A 26,139-nucleotide genomic window follows, 5' to 3' on the forward strand; every position below is an offset into this window, starting at 1 on the left:
TTTACCTCTTTTTCTAGAGTGATACAAATGTTGTTCTAAAAATGATCATGGTGATGAATACACAGCTATGTGTTGATATTACGAGCCATTGATTGTACACCATGTATGGAATGGATGCGTGTGAAGATTTCTCAATAAAAATATTTTTTTAAAAAACTGTGAGTCAATGAATTTCTGTTGTCCAAGCCAACACCAGTTTGTCATATTTGTAAAAGGAGCTCAAGCAAATGAAGGCAGAAACCAATGAAGTTCAGTAGCAGAGATGAAAAACCGCCACAAGCAGCTGTAAAAAGAGTTATTTTAAAACGAGAACACTAAGCGAGAGAGACAGCATCATGTTCAGGCTAGTGATCACACCCCTCACACTCCATGGCAGAAAGGGCCATAGGGCGGGTTCATGTCTGTGCGCTCCTCAGGACAGCCTTTCCCAGTGTGGACACATCCCAGCACACACGCATCCCAGCACAGGCACATCCCAGCACACACGCATCCCAGCACAGGCACATCCCAGCACTGGCACATCCCAGCACAGGCACATCCCAGCACACACGCATCACAGCATGGGCACATCCCAGCACAAGTACAGCCCAGCACAGGCACATCCCAGCACACATGCATCCCAGCACAGGCACATCCCAGCACAAGTACAGCCCAGCACAGGCACATCCCAGCACAGGCACATCCCAGCACAAGTACAGCCCAGCACAGGCATATCCCGGCACACACGCATCCCGGCACAGGCACATCCCAGCACAGGCACATCCCAGCACAAGTACAGCCCAGCACAGGCATATCCCGGCACACACGCATCCCAGCACAGGCACATCCCAGCACACACGCATCCCGGCACAGGCACATCCCAGCACAGGCACATCCCAGCACAGGCACATCCCAGCACAGGCGCATCCCAGCACAGGCACATCCCAGCACAGGCACATCCCAGCACAGGCACATCCCAGCACACACGCATCCCGGCACAGGCACATCCCAGCACAGGCACATCCCAGCACAAGTACAGCCCAGCACAGGCACATCCCAGCACAAGTACAGCCCAGCACAGGCACATCCCAGCACAGGCACATCCCAGCACAAGTACATCCCAGCACAGGCACATCCCAGCACACGCGCATCCCGGCACACGCGCATCCCAGCACAGGCACATCCCAGCACACACGCATCCCAGCACAGGCACATCCAAGCACAGGCACATCCCAGTGCAGGCACATCCCGGCACAGGCACATCCCAGCACAGGCACATCCCAGCACAGGCACATCCCAGCACACACGCATCCCGGCACAGGCACATCCCAGCACAGGCACATCCCAGCACAGGTACAGCCCAGCACAGGCACATCCCAGCACAGGCACATCCCAGCACAGGCGCATCCCAGCACAGGCACATCCCAGCACAGGCACATCCCAGCACACACGCATCCCGGCACAGGCACATCCCAGCACAGGCACATCCCAGCACAAGTACAGCCCAGCACAGGCACATCCCAGCACAAGTACAGCCCAGCACAGGCACATCCCAGCACAGGCACATCCCAGCACAAGTACATCCCAGCACAGGCACATCCCAGCACACGCGCATCCCGGCACACGCGCATCCCAGCACAGGCACATCCCAGCACACACGCATCCCAGCACAGGCACATCCAAGCACAGGCACATCCCAGTGCAGGCACATCCCCACACAGGTACATCCAAGCACAGGCACATCCCAGCACAGGCACATCACCACACAGGTACATCCCAACCCAGGTATAGCCCAGCACAGGCACATCGCTGGATAAGTATATACCCAGGTACATCCCAGCACAGGTATATCCAAGACAGGCCCATATCAGCACAGGTACAACCCAGAATAGGTACCTCCCAGGCCAGGCACTTCCCAACACAACTACATCCCAGCACAGGCACATTCCAACGCAGGCATATCCCAACTCAGCTGCATCCCAAAACAGGTATATCTCAACACAGGTACCTCCCAGCACAGGCACACACAGCACAGGTAAATCCCAGCACAGGTACATCCCAGGGCAAGAACATCCCAATGCAGGGACATCCCAATGGACGTATATCCCAACACAAATATCCCAGTGCACGTATATCCCAGCACAAATATACCCCAATGCCAAGCATAACACATATCTAATGATAACTGAATGAATAACTAAACGAACGAGCAAACTATCAAATGTCACCCGTACAGAGTCGCTGCACACAAAAGACAGGGACCGAAATGTCCCAGGGGATGCTGCCTGACCCTGTTGGGTCATAATTAGTATTTCACACGTAGACTGGAATAAAAACACCTCTTCTATTTCACACACAGATGATTTCTAAAATATCCATACCTAAGGCACCTATCAGTGATAGGAAATTGGAAGACACTCGGAAGTGGCAAATACGGAATCTGAATAGAGATGCCTTCGGGCACGTCCTTTTCCTGCCTTTACCTCTGAATAAACGTCTGAGCCGCCAGGAGGGGGAGCTCCGGAATGCCGATGTCAATTTCCAGTGACTTGGAGCAGGTGAGGCTGCCAGCGTCAATATTTATCAGGACCACACCATCCGCTTCCTAGGAAACACGTTTGCAAAGACTGAGGTCAGGGCCTTTGAATTTTCACAAACCTCCGCGAATACAAAAATATATTTTGCACTCACTCAGATGGCACCCTGGCTAGTTAACTCACCCTATTTAATATGGACTTCTAAGCCTCCTGTTATCGCTACAGAAACTGCAGCACGCACTGGAAGTTAGGGTAAGGGGTACATTTCATGAGATGTATCTTTCTCTTTGAGTCAAGATTCCAATATTTGTCCCACGTTTCCCCCCCACCCCACATGGTACACACCCCACACGTACTACCTAGGGAGCCCGGGGGGAACATTCCAGAAGTCTACTCGGCACCCCACCCACACTGAAGGCCCCGGAGTGGGACTGCCGGGTCCCACGGTAACTGTGCTTAGCCCCCTGAGGAGTGCCAGCTGTCTTCTGCGGCATTTTGCTTTCCCACGTGCAGCGCAGAAGGGTCCCACTTTTCCCCCGCCCAGCACTTGCTCTTCTGTTCTGCTCACTCCGAGTCCTGTGGGCACATGGCCTGGAGCATCTTTCCATGTGCTTCTCCGTCTTTTGTACTGAGCAGGTTTTCATTAACTGCGTATTCTGTAATTTCCTAAATGTGCCCCAAAGTAGAGAGAAGGGTCCAAGAAGCCCATGTGTCCCTCACCCTGCCAGGCTCACTGCTACCCCACTCCCCTTTTTCTTCCTGGAGTATTTGAAAGAACATTCCAGGGGGACATCCCAGAGGCCCAGCGGCAAGGGGCACAGGAGGTGGCCACGGCTTTGCCAGAGCCGGTGATTCACCAGGGAAAAAAAGCACCGTTCAGGAAAAGTCCCTTCAGACAGTCACAGAAGAAACGGAAAAACTTCATCTAGGCTGCTTCGCAAACAAGAAAACAAACCAGTCGTGCCCTGAAGTTGAAAGATATTTTTCCTCTTATAGTCATTAGGGAAAAAAAAAAATCTTGTTTCAGATCCCCCAGAAGGAAACTTCTTGGCATTCCTGCCTAACAGCTCCATGCAGCAATCTTGAAGGAAACCCTCTGGGGGATTTATCTGTTCTGGAAGGTTCCAGAAGTAGAAGTTCCTCTTTACTGAAAGTGTTCTGGGTTCGCGTTGATGTTTTCCAGCACCGGAGATGTGACAGATGGGACAGCCACTGGCAACCAGCCCACAGCTCCCCTGGGCAGCGACTGAATTCAGGCACCAGGAGGTCAAAGGGCAGGATGCTGGCCTCCTGTTCCAGGTGGCTGGTCTGCAAGAGTTTGAGACTAAGTGCACTTCAGATGCCACACGAAACACGCACCCAGGAGGAAGCCAAGTGGACTCCGGCATTGCATTCCGAGACTGTTGACTCACAGACCTCTCATGCATTACACATGATTGGCGCACCTGGTCACAAATAAGACTTTCCAAATAACCCACACTCACAGATCAGAAACCCTAAGTGCATGCGGTCACTGAGCCCAGGACGGGCACCAGGTCTGTGAAGGGGGGTGGAGCAGGCTAGGTCGCGAAGTGGACACTCTTAGCCACGTCTACTGAGCACTGAGTAGGGTCCAGGAATGTTCCCTTGAGGTCCCCTGAAGGAGATGTGTAGTGTTCGTACCAGCTGGTGAAGACGTAAGCTCGGTGCCCTGCCCACGAGGTGCTCCGTGTAGGTCTCGCCCCACCCTACAGACAGGGAACTGATGTTGAGCAAAGGTGGGAAACTGAGGCTAGGCAGAAAATCAGGTTCTGCCCGATGTCAACTCTGCGCTCTGCAAGCTGCAGGTCTCCCAGGGGCAGGCGGAGCTGCCCGAAGGCTCCGCCCCCAGGAGCTCCCTGGCCCGGGGGCCACGTCCCAGCTCTGCAGGAGGCCACATGAGAGTTAAACCAGAGCCCACGGCAGGGCGTCACGCAGCACCCACGGGAGGGCACGCTGCGCGCCCGCCCCACCACCCGACGCAGCGTCACCTGAGACCTCGTGAGGCACTCACGAGAACCGGTTCTGGCCCTGACCTGGCTGACTTCTTCGAAGTGGTCGAGGTGGCAGCCCATGAGAAAAGACGTGGGCGCCATGACAAAGTCCAGCATCTGGCCCGACAGGATGGGCACGAGCGTGTGCTGCCACTGCAGGGGGTGGAGGAAGGTCAGGAAGCACTCGGCCACCAGGGTCAGCAGAGCCCAGTCGGAGGAGAAGAACACGATCCGCCGCTCCGTCAGCATGCAGGTGAGGATCTGGGGGGAGGGCGGGCGGCACTTACACAATGCACACGCGGCAGGCACACTGGGCGGAAACACCCGTGGGTGCCACCCGAGTCCCGACGAGCGGCAAGACCCCACACCCAACCAGGTGTAGGTTTTACCCCGAGGTCCCCATCTTTACCCAAATAAAAGCCATTAATTACCCTATGAAAAGCATCCCTGGCAAATATCGTGCACTATAGGGAATGTCGGTTTAAGCAAAAAAAAGAGAACGATGTCCAGTACACTGACCCTGTGCACCGAGGAATAAACTTACACTTTGATTGGGTCTCGATGCAAGAGTTTTGCTGCCCCGTTAAGTCGCTCAGCACAAGGCATTTTCTAGGTCTGGAAGGGGACGTACCTGCAGCACCTTCTCGGGTCTGAAGCACAGGAAGGGCAGGTGGAGGTCCAAATCTATGATTGGGCTTTCGGGGTCCGCTCGGGAAGGAAATACAACCTGCAGTGGCTTCATGTTAAATACCTGTGACAACCAACGTCCACAGTTAGTTCAGGGAGCTGCTCCCAACCGCAGCGGAGATGCACGAGACTCGCTGTTCTGATGCAGAAAGCACCAGACCCACACTCTGTCTTTACAGCCCACAGAAGGACAAACAGGCTAGAGACCCATGTTGACCCATCTGCCGCTAACGGTTGAGGCGTAAACTAAGTATTTAATGTCTTTTCCTAAGGAACCCTAGTTACTCTAAACTCTTCAATTAATTAGCAAGCGGTTCACTGTCAAGACAAAGATAAGCCTGAACCCAGGTATCTGTCAAAATTAGCCCAATTCTAAGCAAGCATGTTCAAATTATTCTTAGTGATTATGTATTATTCTTAGTTACTATGTATGATCGATTTCCTTAGTATTTTCAATTTGATTTAGGAGTCAAAGCTCCAGAAAGACAGATATTTTGAAAAACTTTAAGAAAGCTATTTTATTTTGCTACGTTATCATTTTTTTTTTTTTTTTGGTATGCTGTGTGGTGGAGTCACACTTCATTATTTTTTTCCATTTTTGCAGCACCATATATTGAATTTTTTGTTTGTTTATTTGGGAGGTGCATAGACCAGGATGTCTTGTGCATGGCAGGCAAGAATTCTACCACTGAACTACCCTTGCACCCCTGTATGACATCATTTTAAAGTAACCCTATTTCCGGTTCTGTGCTGACTAACACCTGTTGCGTGTTGGGACGCTGCTGGATGTGATTGGAGAAGCCGAGGCCGGGAGGGGTGATTCCCCCCATGGGGACACTTTCCAGGCTAGGAGGCAATGAGACACAGCTGCAAGCAGCAAATTGCCTCGTGCAGCGGCACTGCAGGGGTCCTGCCTGCCCCTCCGACCTCCGACCTCACCTAGAAAGCTGAACTGAAATGAAGTAAGTAGACGCAAAGCACCAGGGAACAAGGAGGATGGAGGCCATAAGCTCTTAGTAGTGGAAAAGTTTATCAGGAAGGATGGATGGGGGAGGAACTTCAGCAAAGCAGGCAATGGGCGAGAAAGGAGGGCGTGGGAACATAAAGTCACCCAGCAGTGTCTTCTCAGTCATCTCCCGCACACCTGTTCTTAGAGTGTTTGCACAGGGGGACACTGAACACTGGAAGCAACTGTGGCTTCTCAGCAGTCAGGAAATCCGGACGCGCTTCCTGATCCGAACCGTAAGGGAGAACCTTCTCTCTCCGTCTACAGAGGCAAAACACATCCCAGCAAAGCAGCGTCAAATCCTCCAAGTCGTGATGTAGTCATAGTTGTGAAGTTTATATAAAAATACTCCTCAATATTTCAAAAAAGAAATTTTGTCAACCAGTTGTCCAATTAAGGACAAAAAAAAACAAAACAAAATAGGAACACGCATCACCTGCCCCCACGCATCGTGGAGTTGCAGTCCATTGGGGGCTGGGCAGGGGTCTCACAGCCCTTTACACTCACACCCTGGCAGGTGGGCCCTGCTATCTTTTCCATGTCACAGGTGGAGACAGGGAGTAATAGGTGTTTTAGGGAAATGCTTCCCACAGTTCAGCCTGAAGTGAGCCTTAGAAAACAGAAAGCGATTCAAATCCGAAAAGGAAAAAATATATGTATGCCTCCTTCTGCTTACCCAATTAAGCTGATGACTCAAAAAGTAAGTAAAATCGAACCTGCCCGTGGGCAGAAAGAAGGCAGGCAAGCCCAGAGCATGCCGGGCCCCTCACACCATTGCTCTCTCAGGCTGGTGGGCAGCCTCCTGCCACAGTAAAGGGGCTGAACTGGACAAGGAACTGCCCAGGTCCCTGCCTTGTCACTGCCCGAGCTGCAGCTCCCTGCTCCTTCCCACTGGCAGAACCAAAGCTGTCCCAGCTCACCTCCACGGCTGTCAGTGGAGGATATGAGACGATGCACAGACGTTATGAAAATGGCTGCCCAGTGCCCCGTATTCAAAACACAACGATGGGGGGTGAGGTGTAAGGGTAGTTCAGTGGTAGAATTCTTGCCTGCCATGCAGGAGACCTGGGTTCGATTCCCAGCCTGTGCACTTCCCAACAACAACAATAAAAAACTCAACAAATGGTGCTGCAATAAGGGGATACTCACATGGAAAAAGAATGAAATGTGACCCCCACCACACAGCATATAAAAAAAAAGAGTGCACAGGTGGTTCAGTGGTACAATGCTTGCCTTCTATGTGAGAGAACCTGGTTCCCAGACCACGTACCCCCCAAAAAACAAACAAACAAGCCCACAAGCAATGGCAGCTGATGGCAGCTATCAATGGCAGCCTCTAAGTTACACTGGTGTGCAGTGTGTTCTGGAAGATGCAGTGGAATTGGCTCTTGTATCAGAAGATGTTAGCCTAAATGACCTCCCCGATTTCTTCAAAACAATAAACATTTACCATTATATGACACTGAGGATTAGGTCCATGTGTCCACTTGGCCAGGTTCTGGTGCCCAGTTGCTTGGTCAACCAGGCAATGGCCTGACTGTTACCGCAAGGACATTTCCTGGCCTGAAATCATCAGTAGGTCGATTGCATCTACGGCTGATTGCATCTACAACCAACTGAGGAGATTGCCTTCAGCAATCAGAGATGTCTTGTCCAGTCAGCTGAAGGCTTTAAATGGAGAACTAATTTCAGCAGGCAGAAGGGAGAATTTTTGTCTCTACTTCAGCCAGCCAGCTCTCCTAGGAAAACCATAAAAGCCTTCATTGGAGCTTGCAGCTTCCCCTATGGAATTTGGACTTGTGCATCCCCACAGTTGTATAAGATAATTCTTACAAAGTCCTCATGATATTTATTGATATCTGCTGTAGGTTCTGTTTCCCCAGAGAACACTGATGAATACAATGACATTCCTAAAGTGGATCTGGGTCTTTATAGCTACCTAGGGCCACCAGCTGGCCAGCTAAGCCTAACCCATGCTAAATCAACTAATTCAACAGAACTAAGCTGCAGATCCAGCTCAACTGACACCTACTAGCAGCACTAAAGCATGGCTCCCTTCATTAGCTGAACAACCACTAAGTGATGGGCATGGTAGAAAGCCCTGGATATTTGGTCCTGCCTGTCCCCAGGCAGCTCAGAGTCCAACAGAAGAGAAAGGTATTAAACAAAAATAAAAAGACCTGCCTGCAAGCCTTAATTGTACATCTGACCATGGCCTGAGAGAGAAGCAGAAGCTGGCCATGAGAAAATGGACAGCACGGTATTTCTGGGAACAGCACATGCAAGAGTCCTGTGGCAGCACCTTCAAGGGACTGAAGTGGTGCAGCGTAGCTGGAGAGCAGCGAGCAAGGAGGGCAAGTGATATAAAACAGAGCTGGGCAGTGAGATGGGATGGGATGCAGGCCAGCCTAAGGCATACAGGGATATAAGCAGAAAAGTCATGTCTGATTTATAGTTTTAAAGACCCCTCCAGAGAATGACCAAAAAGGGGTCAAGAATAGAAATGGACCAACCAGCGTTTTGGCAGGAGGGGTGGTGGCCATGGAGTGGGGGGACAGGGAAACTGGAGGAGCATGTCGGAGGTAGACTGGTGGGGTCTGGATGCTAGACTGAAAACACTTAAGCCATCTCTATAATATTACTTTTACTATTTGCAAAGAAAAGCAAAAACATCATAGAATTCCAAATTTAATTACCAAATGGAGGGGTCCTGGCGGTGGACTCGGTATTAAAGACAGTTTGGCAGCAAAATCTTTTATGTGATCGTCAACTTCAAAGTCCTTACAGAGCTTCAGGTGAGTCAATAAACTAAAATTTAAACAAAAAATCAAATGACAAAATAATATTGAATTGCACACTTAAAATGGGTGGCTTCATTGCATGCGAACGATACCTCCATGAAGTTGATTTTTAAAATTTAAATGTAAAGCATGCACTAAAGGATATACATACAAACCAAGAAATGAATAAATTCCAGAGACGCTACTTTTTTAAAGAACTACCGAATGCACGATTCTCATATATGATGGACATAAAACTCATTCATTTACTCATTTGCTCTATTCATTCATTCAGCAAATATAGTGTGTGGTGGGTCCTGGGCTGGCCGCACAGACCCCACGCAGCCCAGTGGAGCTGAGTCTCAGTGAACTCGGCCAAGCCCAGGCAGGGAAGAGCACGAACCCGCAGGCACAGGCCACCACCTCCTGCGAGACCACTGGCCACGCTGCTGAGGGGCGCACAATGGGGTCCCACCCAGTCAGCAGGCCACAGAGGCCACAGGACTCTTTACCCTGGCAACCTCGCACTCCCAACACCACAGCATGGCAATTCAGAGTGCTCCTAAGTTTTACCGTAAGAAACAAATAACAATTACCGTGGAGGCAATGTCAGGATTTGGGGTGAACCTGATATCCTCCTTATTTGTATTTATTGTAAACAGGTAACAGTATTATATTTTAAATTTTAAAAAGAAAAAAAACCCACTCATAGTCTAGTCCCCCTAATGCCACGAAGTACATCCTCTCCCAGTTTTTGCCCACATGGAGACATGGTTTACCTATTGTCACCGCAGCAGAAAAGAGGTTATTTTTAAAATATAAATTTGTGTTTCTTTACTGCATTTTGCACTTCTGTCATTTGCTCCTGTCTAGCTATATTATCCACTCCTAATCATTTAGCAATGATTAAAAAAAAGATAATACTCAAAAAGCACATGATACATTTTGGAAGCTAACCGCGTGCCTGCAGTAACGCCCGGAGAAGGACATCTGGTGCCAACTACACCCTAAAGGGTCACTAAACAGGCACAGGCAAAGCAGACAGCGGCCCTTCCCCACTCCTTCCATCTAAGGAAGGCGGGGAGCAGACACGGCGACTTTACTGAAGAGGAAACAAGACCAGGTGAGCGGTGGCTTGGCTCGGGGTGAACTTGCAAGGCGACCCTGCATCAAAGGGCTCGTCCTCGCACTTTCAGGCTGGCAGCCACGTGTCCGCTGGCATCCCGAGGCTCAAGCCCTTCCCAGATTGAGATGGGAGTAGGGGGGCAGCACATCTATGGAAAGAGAGAGCCAGCCAGGCCCCAGGCACGACTGGGGACCGGGCATGCCCTAAAACGGTAAGCACCAGGAGCTCGACTGGGCAGCACGCCCATGGAATTGGAAGGGTGCATGTGTAAGCTGACAGTGCGTGCCCCCTGCGTGGCCGGCCAGTGGCTCTGCTCAGCCCCAGATGGAGGTGGGGGGCTGGGGACCAGTCCTCAAGGGCAAGGGCGGATGCCTACTGGGCAATTCGCTACCGACCCTCAGTGTTCCCACACAGAGGGGACGATGTGGGTGGCATTTCCTCGGCCTTTAATGATGACAAATTCTAATACAGCATTAAAGGAATCCAAGCGGAGGGGTGCCCACTCGTGTGCCCACACTCGAGGTGCAGCCTCGTTACCACCCGGCCACGTCCTTCAGCAACGGGATTGACCAGATGTTGACAACGCTTTTCTGATTTTTAAAAAATTCTCTGTGTGGAGTGTATTGGAGTGGCTGGAGGGAAGTGCCCGAAATGTTGCGGTGTGTTCCAGGGAGGCTTGATTCTTGAAGACGACTGTGTAATGATATAACTTTGACAGTGTGACTCGGTGATTGTGAAAACCTTGTGTCGGGTGCTCCTTTTGTCCAGGGTATGGACAGATGAGTAAAAAAAAAAATACAGATTTTAAAAATAAATAAATAATAGGAGGGATATAGGGTAAAATAAATTGGGTAGATTGAAATATTAGTGGTCAACGAGAAGGAGGGGTAAGGAGTATGATATGTATGAGTTTCTTCTTTTTTCTTTTTCTGGAGTGATGCAAATGTCCTAAAAAATGATCATGGCGACGAATATACAACTATGTGATGAGATTGCGAGCCACTGATTGTACATCATGAATGGATTGCTTGTATGTTAGGATTTATCGATAACAATATTTTTAAAAGAATTCTGCATGTCCTCAGACCTTCAGCTCGATATCAGCAGTAAGACTAAGATTCCACCCTTAAAAAGGGAATTTAAAATGTAAATGAAACTCTCCTGATGGTCCTGATATCCAGGAAGAGAGGTTTTTCCCTGATACAGGTCTCTTTTAAAACACCCAAATGAAAAGAGGGTCCTCCGTGTTAATTTTACCTCAAACAGTATGGCTTCATTTTCATTTTTCTGTCGTACCACTTCCACACGTTTTCATTTACAAAAGAATGGAGGTTTTCAAAAAGGTGTCTACTGCCCAGTTTGAATCCTGCCACTGACCGTATGCAGCCAGCTGCAGCCACACGCCCCCAAACACAAAGAACAGGGTCTGGGGGCTCACCAGGAGAGGCAGTCCTTGAGCGCAGTGAAGTAAGGATATCGGGAAATGACGCACACTGCAAAGGGCACAAAGCAGCCAGCTGCACCCACAGGCTGCCAGGACGGCTCCCAGTGGGCTCTGCCATTGTAGAAACAGTACTCATCCTGCACAGAAAACAACAGCGTTACCATGTCCCCACCCGGCAGCTCTCCAGAGCTGGTTTAAGTAGTTTCAGGGTCTCAATACAGAAACCAGACTCAGGCAGCTGCGACTCTCCTCCCACCCCAGCACGCCCATCCCTGTTGCCCATCCCAACCAGGACCAACCACTCCACAGATGTCTGTGGCCCTAGCAGATGGCTGCACCCACAGGTACAAAGTGCCCAGGGGAAACAGCCCATGCATGTGGGAGCAGAAGAGGCCCCAGCGTGGGAACAGAACAGGGGACTTCAGCCTTAGAAACTGCACGGCAGAGAGGTATGAAGTACAGCCTGCTGCGGAGCTCATGAGACCGCGGTATTTGGGCCTAGGAATGGGCTATTGGTTTGTTTTTGTACGGAAGGAGGAGCATGCTAAGGCTTTGGTTTGGGACTTCTGAATTCGGGGTACTTGTAGGAGGTCCGTGTAAAGGGAGAACCCAGGAGGCAGGCAGGTACATCGTCCTCCACCGAAATTTAATGAATGCCCGCTGCTCTAGATCCAGTCTGCTCAGGCTCCAATCCTGGTTGCTCTGTGTCTTTGGGCAAGTCACTTCACCTCTCTGTGCCACCAACCTCACTCACCCTGAAGAACTAAATGAATTACTACATACAAGGGGCATGGGACCGTGCTTAGCTGCCACTGTTACCTTACATCTCTGGCACCCTGGAAGGAGCTAGGATTACAAGGAGAGCGCAATGTGGCCCCCACCCTGGCTGAAGCCCCCCACCCCGGAATCATGCAGAGTGTGGCAGAGACAAACTAATGCTGGGGAGAGGGCCGGCAGGAACGGCAGACTTGGTGGTCATTAAGCACATGGCAAAGGAAGGGGAGTAAACAAAGCGGGGCCCAGGTAAAGGCCCTGAAACCAAGCCATGGCTGGGGGTATAGGGTGGGGGCCATGCTCTCCCCAGACAGGTATCCTTGTGGGGACAGACCCACCTGGTGCAAGACAGAGGGGTGGTTACTAGGAAAATGTACTTGACAATAATTAAAATGGAGTACATGTTCCCATCATAATTAAGACACCCAAGGTGCTTTCCTAATGGCCAAGCACTGTGGATCCTTTCTCATCCAGAAGCACCGAGTTGGAAAAGTGGCAGGAACTCAGCGTTCCTCTTATTACCTGCCGCACAATTCAACCCATGAAGGAAGGCCAGGCAAGCAACACTGGCCCCAGCTCCCCGCGCTGAGCTGCTGTCACAGAAGGAAGGTTGTAATCCCTTCCAAAAATGTGAAATTTTGCCTTCACAATGTCAGGTTGTGAGATTTTCTCTGGTATATTTATGAAGGGCTTTAAAACCTGTCTGTGCTAAACCACAAACACAGCAGGACAGAATCCATCTATCTTGTGTCTCCCAACACTTACAGACAGCAATATATGTAATAATTCTACAAAAACAAAAAATGTCCTCCAGTCCCCAAGGCAGAACAGAGAAAATCACATAGGACAGTCACTTCTCTGCTACTGTATGAAGCACTCACTTCCCCTTTGGGGAGCACGACAGCAACTAAACATATTCTAACAGTTCACTTTCTGTTTCTGGAAACCCTCTGGAAGGAGGAAACTGATCACCCTTCAATTACATCATTCAATTACATCATTTACATTTTCCCTACAGGCTCCTCGACAGCCAGCTGACTCATGCAAGGGAACCGGTCGAGAAAATGCTACCAAAATGTGTGACGAATGAATCATGCTCTCCAAATCTCAACCCAAGCACTGTGCACAACAGCCCAAGGGTGGAAACAACCCAAGCGTCCCTCAGCCAATGAAGAGATGAACAAAAAGTGGTCTGTCCATACAGTGGCCTGTTATTCCACCACAAAAGGAATGAAGCCCTGAGACCTTGGAGGATACGGACTAACCTTGAACACAGCACGCTAAGGGAGACAAGCCAGACCCAAAGGCCCCCTAAGCTGTGAGTCTCGATGTGAGCATCCAGAATGAGCAAATGCAGAGACAGAAGGTAGACGAGAGGTTAGCAGTGGGGCGGGGGGGGGGGGGGTGTTGGGTTGGGTTGACTGGTGGGAACGGGGCTTCCTTTTGGAGTGAGGAGTGTGTCTCAGGACTGGACAGGCGATGGTCGCACAACGTTGCAAATGTACCGAATACCAACGAATGGTAGCCTCTGAAATGGTTAAAAGGGTGAACTGCACGTTGTGGATGTTTTCCAACAATACAAACATCTAAACAGAACTTGAAGGGGAAGCGAGGGGCTCGGCTCACGTGCAGGGGCCGGTGGAACTGCGCCACCACGCCGTAGGTCCTGTTTCCACACACGTCGGTCAGGACTAGGAAATGGATGCGGTCCTCCTTGGGCTCAGAGGCCACGCACATGCCTCCTGGGGACAGAAAACGAAGGAAGCAATCTCATAGCGGGCCCGTGGTGCCCGCCCGGAAGCCCGAGCTATCTGCGAGCCAATTTTTCTCAGCATACAAAGCGAGCGTATCTCTGGCTGGCAGCTGCAGCACAGATGCCTTCATTCTTCCTCCACCCGTGCTCCCAGCCAGCTCCGTGCTCCACCTCCCCACCCCCTGCCCTGTCCCTCCTCCCGTGAAGCCATCTGCGGGGGGGGGGGGGGGACCCTCTGTGCTCCAAAGGACGTAGTGCGTGAACGTGGGGGCAACTCTGACATTCATGATATGCAGATAAACTTTCCAGGGGAGCCTGGTTTGGAGGGGCTGAGCTGAGCACAACAGGGAAAACCCCACACCTGTTCCCCATTCCTCATCGCTGCCTATGGATACCAGCATCTGCTTCTCCAGAGAAACTATGAAGCAGGAATTCATTCAAGTCCTTAGTCTGAGTTTCCTACATCATCCATTTTTTTTTATACTTTCAACACCAGTGAAAACGTGGAACCCAGAACCAAGCTGGCTCTGCAGGCGGAAGGGGCACAAAGCTTGGGGCCTCGTCCTGGCAAAACAGAGAAGGCAGGCGGAGGGTGATAACTAGTTATTGCTCAGTGCGTCTGGGTTTGGGTTCGGAATGACGAAAGTCGTCTAGAAGTGGGACAGGAGGAAGTTGCACAGCACCACCAACGGACTCACATCAAAGAATTGTCCAATCAGAATGGCTAAACTGATTTGGTTATATTAATTAAATTAAATACAATTAAAACATGCTAATTGGTTATAAAAAAAAAAAAAGAGCAAATCTCCTGGCAAATAGGACAGAACTCCCAGGATGAGCTGTGGACCCAGCATCAAGGGATTGAGAAAGCCTTCTTGACCAAAAGGGGGAAGAGAGAAATGAGACAAAATAAAAGTGTCAGTGGCTGAGAGATTTCAAGCAGAGTCAACAGGTTATCCTGGAGGTTATTCTTACGCAGTGTACAGATATCCCTGTTCAGTTTATGGTGTGCTGGAGTGGCTGGAAAGAAGGAATGACCTAAAACCGTAGAGCTGTGTTCCAGTAGCCTTGATTCTTGAAGATGATTGTATAATTATAGAGCTTTCACAATGTGACTGTGTGATTGTGAAAACCTTGTGTCTGATGCTCCTTTTATCCAGGGTATGGACAGATGAGTAAACAAAATAGATGGATAAAAATAAATAAGAGAGGGGACAAGAGGTAAAATAAATTGGGTAGACAAATACTAGTCAATGAAAGGAAGGGGTCAGGACTATGTATGTATGAGTTTTGTCTTTTTTCTTTTTATTTCTTTTTCTGGAGTGATGCAAATATGCTAAAAATGATCATGTGATGATGAATACACAACTACGTGACAATACTGTGAGCCACTGATTGTACACCGGGTACAGAATGTCTGTGTGTGAAGATGTCTCAATAAAAAGAGTAAATCCCATGACCACGCAGGGCCACAGAGGGTCACTGCCTCGCCCCTGGTCCCACTTTCTTTGACGTGCCAGTGGAGATGCAGTGCCGCAGTGGCACTGCCCCGTACAGCTGGTACCTGGGAAGCACAGCTGGGGCAGGGCCAGGAGGTCCACATCGTTTGGAATGCTGACATCTTCCGAATCCAGCCCCTTCGGCTCCCCCGGGAGCCCCACCCAGTGTTCTGCTTTGGGTTTCTCTCTCTTCTTCCTCAAGGAGCGCCGTCTGGCTTTATTCAGAGTGGCACAGCTTGCACCAGCCATCTGGCTGTCCTCCTTATAGACAAAAGGAGGCACGAACACCGACAGAACCTCAGGATCAAGAGAAGAGAGATTTTGGGCTCCTTTTTTCTGGGCAACCTGAAAAAAAAAAAGCAAAAAGACAAGTCATTGCGACAGTGCCGGCCCCTGTCCCTTTCCTGAGAGAGCCGCGCCCTGAGGGTGCTGTGGCTCCCCTGCGCCCCCACCCAGGGGGAATGCACGTCCACGTTTACAGGGGTCGCTGTGGGTGGCTGTTCCCACCGAGGGTCAGACATGCAGCAAGGACCACCTCGGGAGTGTTTCAGGAACATCACAGGCTCTGGAGTCAGGCAAGCCACGTAACTTCAGAGCCGGTTTCTTCAGCTGCAAATGCCCCCTCTGGGTAAAGCGAGGGGCCGGGGGCGCATGCCGGCAGACCCCAACACAGGAGGCACGGGGGGCCGGAACAGGGAATATCTACGATGGCACCGGACAGGTCCCCAGCCCAACCCCCTGCGAGCCCCCCATCAGCACTCACGAGGCCCACTCCCACAGGGGGGTTGGGGGCAAAAGGGGCCAAGGGCTCTGCAGGTTGTCAAGCCCCACCCAGAAAGTTGACCAATATCAGTTCCACTGTTTCCAGTCGCCACCCGTCACAGGAGGGAGGGGCAGGCACCATGGACCCAGACAAAGGGACGCAGCCTTCCTCGGGTCACCAGACCATCCTTTGGCATCATAAAAGGGTCCCCGCCCAGCCTGAGTCCCTTTGCCCTTTAACATTGTATGAGTTTTTCCTTTTCACGCTTTATCTTTTCATTCTCTGCCAAAATAATATAAAGAATGTAGCTCTACCCTCTGTCTCTTTTCTACCCAATTCCAGCACCCAAAATAGCTCTCATTACACGACTAGGACTAAACATAGTAAAGTGAAACACCAGATCTTTCAAGAAGGTGTGTGATGCAGGAGGGAGAAAGAAGCAGTTCAGGGACTAAGCTGGCTGAGAATGGAAAACTTTAGATCTAAAAGATATGGAGATGAGATGTGCCTGGGCTAGGGGTGATGGAGGGGGCAAATGAGGGCCTCTGAGGAACCTGGAAAAGGATCTGGGGTAGCTCCGTGCAATGTGCCCTACAGCCAGCCAGCCCCCCACAGTGCCCCGCGGCTTCCCAGCCACGCTACCCTCTGCTCTTGGTCCCTCATCTTGCCTGAGCCATGGCCTCTGCACAACCCATCTTCTCCTTCCCCTGTTAAAGGCGGTGACTCCCCACAGCCGAGCTCTCATTTCCGTTCATGCAAGGGGTTCTGTCCACAGCTACAGGCAGCAACTCCCGGATTCCCAGCAGAGCTCAGACCTTCAGTCCCAGGCTGTGTCCAATGGTCTCCTGGGCACCCTTCTGCAACTCACCGGCCCTTAAGCAGCAGCCCTCCCCAGAGCCCCCCCAGGGTCTCAGACACTTGTGCCAGTGACAAGACACTTTGCCTTCCCCATGACCATCCTTCCACCTGCACCTAGCTGGCTGCTACTCCTCCCCGGCAGCAGATCTTTCCCACATCACCCTCAGTGGAGGGGACCTGTCTTATGCCCTTTCTCTACCTCATCTAGGACTCCAGCACCCTCACCTATCACTTCCTAGAGCCTCACCTCCCAGGACCCCACCAACCCATGTTCATCACCACCTACAGTATCAACCCAAGGGCCCTACCACCCTGACCCATCACCTCTGAGAGGATCATCTCCCATGACCCCACCACTTTCACCCATCACTTCCTAGAGCATCACTTCCCAGGACCACACCCTCTCACAAATCACTTCCAAGAGTGTCACATTCCCAGGACTGCACCAATCCTCATCTATCACCTCCTAGAGCGTTACCTCTCAGGATCCCCCACTCTCACCCTGTGCTAAACCACAAACACAGAGGGACAGAATCCATCTATCTTGTGTCTCCCAACAGTTACAGACAGCAATATATATAATAATTCTACAAAAACAAAAAACGTCCTCCGGTCCCCAAGGCAGAACAGAGAAAATCACATAATGAAGCTTAGAACGTCACCACCCAGGTCACCACTGCCTCATGTTCAGCACCTCCTGGAGTATCAGCTCCCTGGGCATTTCCACTGTCACCCATCACTTATAGAGTATCACCTCTGAGGATCAACTACCCTCTCCCATCACTTGCCAGAATGCCATGTTCCCAGAACCCAACCCTACCATCCTCACCTATCATCTCCAAGAGTATCACCTCCCAAGACCCCACCACCTCCCTCACCTATCACCTCCTAGAGCATCATCTCCCAGGACTCCACCACCTTCGCTCATCACCTCAAATAGCATTACCTCCCAGAACACCACCACTCTCACCCCTCAACTCCTAGAACATCACCTCCCAGGACCTCACTGCCTCATAGTCACTTCCTAGAGTATCATCTCCCAGGACTGTACCACCCTCACCCATCAAGTCCTAGAGTTTCAGGTCCACAGGACCCCACCACCCTCACTCACCACCTGCTAGATCGCCACCTCCCAGGACCCCACATCCTCACCTGTTACCTCCTAAAGCATCACCTCCCAGGACCCATCTGCCCCTTGTCCATCTCCTCTAAGACCATCACTGTACTGTGCAGTGGTACTGTATTTGCTTCTGAGTTGGAGCGTGTGCAAGACAGGGAAGGTATTGTAGTCCTGTGTCCCCAGCATTTAGCATGGAAGATAACTCTTAGTGGCCTTTCAGTATTTGTTGAATAAGTAAAAAAAAAAAAAAAAAAGGACGAGGAATGAATTATCAATCTCAGGTTCTTCATCCATAAAATCCTCCACTGCCTTGGAGCACAAGTGATCCCTGAGCAAACACTTCATCTGGATTAAAACCATCTGACACATCTAAAGGCAACAAACCACTTGTCATTCCTTCTATTCATCGCTCCTCTCTTAAAAGGGTGCGCTGATAATCCAGCCAACAGTGGAGTCAGCCATTCCTTAGACTTCTTTTTGCTCAAAATGGAAATTCCTGTTGTCCTTTCTGATTTGAAAAGTAAGTCTCAATTTTAAAACTAACAATGCTACAGAAATCAGAAAGGGAAGGTCCTTTACATAATTACATGCCTCAAAAGTAACACACTTTGAATGGCATGGGATACAGCCTTCCCATTTTTAATAAATATATATTTATAATTCTTTACATAAATGAAATTGTCCTATCCAAATGCTTCTACTAGCTCTCTCACACAACTATATATAGCATGACCGACTTTCCTCGGAGTTACCACATCCTTTTCCCCATTGCATAATATTGTATTGGGTGGCAATTCAGTAATTACTTATCCAATCCCCTGCTGCTGGCATCTGGGGTGCTTGCGAATGTTTATCAACACAGCAATGAAGAGTTCACTGAAACATATCTGCGCATATCTGATAATTTCATTAGAATAATTCCTGAAAGTGGGAGTACTGGATAAAAGGGGATTCCTAATATACTTTCTGAAACAGGTTGCAGCTGCCCCAATGCCAGGGTGAGCTGATGCCTGGTTCCTCAGATTTTGCCCTACCCTGCCGCAGCTCATGATCTCTGCCAGTATGTATGGGAAATGAAGCTTATTTCCTGGTCGTCCATCCCAGAGGCTGACTGGTTAAATGCATACCTGTGCTGGTTTGAAAGGAAGTATGCCCCCTAGAAAAGCCATGTTTTAACCAAAATATCATTTCATAAAGGTAGAATAATCTCTATTCAATACTGTAGGTTTGAAACTGTAATCAGATCATCTCCCTGGATGATGTGATTTAGTCAAGAATGGTTGTTAAACTGGATTAGGGGATGACATGTCTCCACCCATTTGGGTGGGTCTTGATTGGTTTATTGGAGTCCTATAAAAGAGGAAATATTTTGGAGAATGAGAGATTCAGAGAGAGCAACACTACAAAGCAGAGAGTCCACCAGCCAGCGATCTTTGGAGAAGAAGAAGGAAAACACCTCCTGGGGAGCTTCATGAAACCGGAAGCCAGGAGAGAAAGTAGCAGATGATGCCTTGCTTGCCATGTGCCCTTCCAACCAAGAAAGAAACTGTGACTGTGTTCGCCATGTGCCTTTCCAGATGAGAGAGAAAGACCCTGAACTTTATTGGCCTTCTTGAACCAAGGTATCTTTCCCTGGATGCCTTAAATTGGACATTTCTATAGACTTGTTTTGATTGGGACATTTTCTCGGCCTTAGAACTGTAAACTAGCAACTCATTAAATTCCCCTTTTTAAAAGCCATTCCGTTTCTGGTATATTGCATTCCGGCAGCTAGCAAACTAGAACAATACCCAATACCCATCATTTCAGTTTTAAAAGAAAATAGTAAGTCAAAAGCAAAAAAATCGCAGCATCCTAGTTCATCTGAGTCACAGATTTATTTCTAAGTTAGATTACGTAGTGCTATTAATATCTGCTGTACCGTTAGCTGTTATTTGTGAAATAAAACAGAAACTAGTGCATTTTTAATGCTCTAAAACAGGGCTGTCCAATATAGTCACTAGCACAAGTAGCTATGTAAATTTCAATTAATTAGGATACATGAAAGTAAAAATTATTTTCTCAGTTGCACAGCCACATTTCAGATGCTCCGTGGCAGCACGTGGCCAGCGGTTACTGTTCTGGACGCGCAGGAAAAGAAAGTTCATTGGCATAGGCTGCTCTAGAAATTGAAACTGGGGCGCTCTCCACTAAAACCCATAAAAACGTACCTTCCCCCTCGAGAACTATGCCAGCCCCATGAAACGTGCCCTACAGTACTGTGTTAGTTCTCTGGGATGACTTTGCAGTGAGTCCCCTCAACTGAACACCTTCTCTACCCAGCAACCAATACCACAGAGATCCTCGCCCAGCCAAGGAGTGGAGGGAAATAAGCGCAGGAACTCCCATGGGGACTGAGCCGATTATGGAATTCTGTCATCATTCCCAAGCAAACAAGCGCCACCACCATCTAAGAAATAAAACAAAAAGTTAGGATTCCACCCTGCCTCAAGTTAGGCTTCCATTTTCACATGTCACCAAATAGGAATGCCTGAACCAAAGAAGAATGGTGATTACAAATTAAAATGTATTTTTAAAGCCTTGGACATTCTGAATTTTAAAAAAAAAAGTAAAATAAAACTAAACAAATATGATCATATGTTTGGTTAATCGCAAGATTAGAGCTGGCCTTAAAAGCAGGATCGCATCCAGGAAGTTTAAGCCCTCTTGTAAACACTCCTTTTTTTTCCTACTCCTTGACCATTTTTCCCTCCACCTTTTGCCAAATCCCTGACAGAACCAGAACACAGAAAAAGATAAAAGTTGCAATGCAGATTAGCAAGCGGGAGGCACTCTCACTTAGCCAGAGGAGACATCTCGGCCTCTGTAGTTTGGGAAAGTACCGCTGCAAATATCCTAGCTGATTCACCCTGCACAGAGAAGACAGTTCACAGAAAAGACACAGCTCACAGCAAGGCCACCAAAAGACATTTTATAATTGCCCAAGAAGTCCAGTCACGGAAACCAGGTCATTTCCTCTTCCAAGAAAGAGGAGGCAATATCATTTTGCAAATTAGAAGAAGAGGGACAACTCAATCAATTGATGAGGGGAAAGAGGAGATAGGGATCAAAAGGGGATGCCTTGCCATTATAGGGGACAGTAAGTAGGAAAGGGGTGTGTGTGCTGAAATTGTTTCCATACAGAGTAGGGCTTTTTACTTGAGTCAGAGTTGGTTTTGTCCTAAGGCCAAGCTGCACAGACTGCTGAGACACTGACAGACATTCATTCAGTTACTTTTAGTAACATTTAATGTTTCTTGGCCAAATCCATTCAGCCCTAAAGTCCATGGAGTGGGGGGAGTGGAGGGGGGGGAGTGGTGGTGTAGCTCAGGCATGATTTAAATACCCCAGTGCTTTTCATTGCCTCTCAGTACTGTCATATGGAAAGAAATTAAAGGATTTGCCCAGGTAACTCCCCTGTAGGGCAAGGAAATCTAGGAATGCTCTAGCTGTAAAAAAAAAAACTATGCATACACAGTTTAACTGACATCCTGGGCTAAGAGAAGAAAGGGCTGTTCCATCCATGGAATCTGGGAAAGCCAAGATTCCAGAATTCAGAAAAAGCGAGGAAAGAAACCAGGAGAATAAGAAGTTCCAAAACTGCTTCTTTCCTGGGGAGAGGAAGTATGAGTTTGTCACTCTGGCTGCTGGGGTCCAGGGATGGAGAAAAGGAGTAGAAAGTCGGTACTGGAAAGTGACAACTGCCAGGTTTCCTGGCAAAACGATCATAAGCAAAAATTTTAAAACTGAAACTTACATCTTACTTAATTCTTCAGTCCCAGGGCCTAGTACAATTCCCACTCTTTAGGAGACAATAAATCTTTGTGGAATGCCTGAAATGGCTTAAAGGGCTCATCAGCAGGGACTTGGTCCACAAACTCCCGAGGGTCGCCGCGTTCATATCGCCCGCATTTCCCTCCCCCCCCCCCGACCCCCACCCTGACCATCTTGCCCGAGGAGGGGGCGCCCTGGAGAAAGAGAAGCTGATTCCGGCAGAAGCACTGAGAAGTCTCCCCGGCGTGCGAACGCGTTTGCAGCGCAAGAAGCACTAGCCAGCGACGAACCCCGCCCGGCCCGGCAAAAGCGGGAAGAGGCAGGCGTCCCCCACTCGCGGCCACTCGCCAATCGCTGGCGCAAGGGCGGCTGTCCTCCGGCGCCGGTGCCGTGCGCTCGGGGCGCGCGGTCACGCAGCCGGGGAGAGGACCAGCGGACGCGCGGGCTCCCGGCCCCGGTCAGGCTGCGGCGCACCGGGCTCCCGAGTCTGGAGGAGGGACGTCGAGGCCGGCGGACACAGGGGGGACCCGCGAGCCCCACTCCTGGCCACTGGGCACCCGACGGACCCCGCTCCCCGGGCCCCCGCGGCCGGAAACCTCCACCAACCGCCCCAGCCCGTGCTCCTGGGGCGCCCCCCTCTCCCCACGGGCCGCCCCACCCCATGGGCCCCTGACCTGTTCCGGGCGGCGGAGGCTGTCCCTGGGGGCCCCCAGCAGCGCGCACAGCTCCAGGAGCCCCGAGGGCAGCGACAGGTGCTGCGGCGCCGGCTCCGCCATGGCTCCTCGGTCGCCCGCTGGCCGCGCCCCGCTCGGGGTCTCGGGCACGTCCCAGCTCCCGCCTCGCGTCCCGGCAGCTGCCGCCGCCCGCGAGGTCCAACCCGCGCCTGCCCGCCAGCCCAAAGCCAGTCCAAGGGACCCGGGAGCTCCACCGCAGACCCGCGGGGCGGGGACAACGTCGGGGCGGGGCCTACGCGGGGCGGGGCTTGGTGGGGCGGGGACTGAGCGGGGCGGGCGGTTCTAAGCTGGTCCCGCCGGTCTCGGTGCGTGCGAGGTTACTGCGCGCGCAGCCCCCTCCACCGCTTTCCTCAGCACTGCGGGCGTCCTCCTCCCTGGGGAAGCGAGGAAGGGATGGGTGGGGTCTCCAGGTGGCCGGCGCCAGCCCCCAGCCCCCGCGACTTAGAGGTTTCCCTGCCCCCGCCAGCCCCTGCCCCTGCCCTGGGTAATAGATGGTCGCCAGGACCCACCCTGGAGGGATTACAGGGGCAAAGTCTGTCCCAAGGCCGCCGCCTCCAGGAAGCCTTCCGGCGCCCAGGACCGCGGAATAGGCCGGGTGTAGACAGCCGGAAGAAGCGGCGGGGAAGGGGATGGAAACTTCCATTTCTGGCTCACAACTCAGCATGGTTAACCCAAAGGTGACCAGGTCCAGGAGTGGGTTGAATGAAATATGCAGAAACGGAGCCAGGTGGGCGCTGCCAGGGCGGAGGGAACGAAACGCTGGGCCAGCTCCATGCCTGGCCCGATTCCTCGTGGGCTGGGGGCCTTCCCCAGCCCAGGCCACCCTGCGGGGCAGAGGGCAGCTGCAGTTAAGTTACAGGAGGCACCTCTGTGGAGCCGGGTTATCATGCAGAAACCTGGCAGGGAGTTGAACCATTTCGGGCTCATCAGTTAAGCCCAGTTGCCACACTGAGTTTACAAAGAAAGACGTGGATGCTACCCCAGCTCTGTCTCCCAGCCCAGCTCAGCTCAGGGAAATCTCTTCCCTGCTATGGACCAGGCAACTCATCTGTAAACCCAGGTGCATCCTAGGGAAGGATTCCAAATATCTTTTCTAGAATGTATTAATCTTTAAAAATAAATAAATAAATCCTGAAATAATTAAAATGTCACTCTGTGGTAATTATTATTTCTGGATTTTGAGAGGCTGTTTTATATATGTATAACCTGGTATTTACAGGTAAGAATGAAGCCAATCGAGTAGGCACTAAGGTAATTCAGAACACAGGGGTAAAGAAAGATATTTTCCATGTTTTAGAACCTCATCTACTCTTTGAGACCAAAGGAAGAAAGATTTATTTTGTCCAAAACCTAAATTTTCTGTAGCACATAATCGAACTCAACCTGCCTGGGTACCTCATTTAATCAGTCAAAACAGGGAACCCAGAATAAGAATGAGGTCCTTTAATCCTGTATAGCTTAATGTAATGCCTGGAAACATCCTAGAATATATTAAGCAGATAATCAAAAAGTATTGGCAAAGTCCCTTGAGCAATGGGAGAAAAAATGTGGAACTATTAAAGTTTACTATCAGGGAAACCCCTTGTTCTGTGTCAAACATTAGGGACACCCAAATCAATAGGCCAAGCCCTTAATCTTGAAGCTTGCTCTTGTGAAGCTTAATAGGTAGCGGAGAAGCTTAGCCTACCTATAGTTATGCCTAAGAATTACTTCTGGAGGACCTCTTTTGTTGCTCAGATGTGGCCTCATTCTTTCCAAGCCCACCTCTGCAAATGATATCGTTGCCCTGCCCCCTACATGGGACAGGACATCCAGGGAGAAAGTTTCCCTGGTGGCATGGGAGATGACTTCCAGAGATGAGTCCAGCCCTGGCACCATGGGATCAACAATTCCATCCTGACCAAAAGGGGGAAAAGAAGTGTATCTAATAAAGTATCAGTGGCTGAGAGAGTTCGAATAGAGTCGAGAGGCTACTCTGGAAGTCACTCTTATGCAAGCTTCAATTAGACATTGCTACTTATCATAACTTGCGAAACCCCACCAAAACCATTCCAGCCAGTTCCTAAAGAATACCTAGGGCAATACATAAGCTTCTACAAAGGTTCCATCCACTAGGGTAACTTTCCAGAAACCTACAACCTCCAGATGGGTCCCTGGACCAGATAAGTCCTGAAACCTAGAAGGCCCAGCCTCTCCAGAAAATCAGCTAGTTCCATTTCCCTATCCCATATTAGTGACAGCCCCTTCCAACATGAAAAAATTGAAATGGCCCTAGCCCAAATTACCCTAAAGGGTAGGATAGAAAGATCAAAAGTGATGGTGGAGTTATGCAGAGAAGGTAGAGTTTAAAAAACGAGTATGATTGCTGTTCATTAAAATGATATTACTTTTAGTCTCCATTCTGTTAGAGCAGCTAGAAGTAAAAACCTGAAATTGTGGAATTGCAACCCATACCAAATTCTGAAACCTGTTCTACAACTAATTGCTGTGCTGTGTTCTGAAATTTATTCCCTTTTTTGTATATATGTTATTTTTCACAAAAAGGAAAGAAAGTTGATTGTGATGATAAAAAAAAATACGTATTTATTCCTTCTAGTCTCCAATGTTCTCAAGCAGCTGGAAGGAAAAATCTGAGATGAGGTTATATTAGCCCATGACAAACTCTGGGATCTGTCCTGTAACTACTTGTTGCAGAGTACTTTGAAAACTATTGCTTGTTTCTTTCTTTGCTTTGTATATATGTTATATCATACAATAAAAAAAAAAGTTTTAAAAAAATGAAAAAACAAATGTCACTCTGTCATCAGCCTAAGAAAAGTAGCAGCAACTACAATGCAGTGTCCAGCGCCAGAGGATATGGCAGGGGAGATCTGGAGGCCTTGGAAATTCGTTCATCCTTCTGGGGTGACGTGGAGCTCTGGCCCAGTCTGATCAGTCTTGGCTTCACTGACTAGGTGGCTGGCCTGCTCTGGGTCTGCCTGGTGGAGTGAGCTCTCCCAAAGTGAGCTGTGACAGCAAGCCATTTAAAGCCCTGCCTTCAAAAGAAGGATGGATTTTGCTCATACCTACCTGGCTCTTTCTTGGTTGGTGGCAGCCTGGGCAGGGGAGAGAGGCCTGCAAGACTGGTTGAAGGCAAAGCCACTCCCCCAGAAGGAGGCGCGGCCTTGAATTGCACCGTGGGGCTGAAGGGGCCTCCTGGTCATTAGCTGTGTGAGCTGGCAGGCTTCAGAGCAGCACTGGGCTGCAGCTTCCTG

At 50.0% G+C, this 26,139-nt stretch overlaps 1 protein-coding gene across 2 annotated transcripts in view; it reads right to left on the reverse strand.

Annotated features, from left to right (window-relative positions):
* DENND3 (DENN domain containing 3) overlaps positions 1-23,068 on the reverse strand; it is a 96,016-nt gene extending 72,948 nt beyond the window's left edge. For both annotated transcript variants that reach the window (XM_077166675.1, XM_077166674.1), the window contains exons 1-8: positions 22,826-23,068; positions 15,663-15,942; positions 13,972-14,087; positions 11,566-11,708; positions 8,918-9,029; positions 5,160-5,279; positions 4,571-4,789; positions 2,463-2,584 (exon numbers count right to left, since the gene is read on the reverse strand). In XM_077166675.1, the coding sequence (XP_077022790.1) occupies positions 2,463-2,584; positions 4,571-4,789; positions 5,160-5,279; positions 8,918-9,029; positions 11,566-11,708; positions 13,972-14,087; positions 15,663-15,942; positions 22,826-22,927 (1,214 nt within the window). In that variant the 5' untranslated portion in view covers positions 22,928-23,068. The remainder of the gene's footprint in view (positions 1-2,462; positions 2,585-4,570; positions 4,790-5,159; positions 5,280-8,917; positions 9,030-11,565; positions 11,709-13,971; positions 14,088-15,662; positions 15,943-22,825) is intronic.
* Between the last annotated feature and the right edge of the window lie 3,071 nt (positions 23,069-26,139).

Source organism: Tamandua tetradactyla, chromosome 6 (assembly GCF_023851605.1).
Source record: "Tamandua tetradactyla isolate mTamTet1 chromosome 6, mTamTet1.pri, whole genome shotgun sequence".
Taxonomy (NCBI): Eukaryota; Metazoa; Chordata; class Mammalia; order Pilosa; family Myrmecophagidae; genus Tamandua; species Tamandua tetradactyla.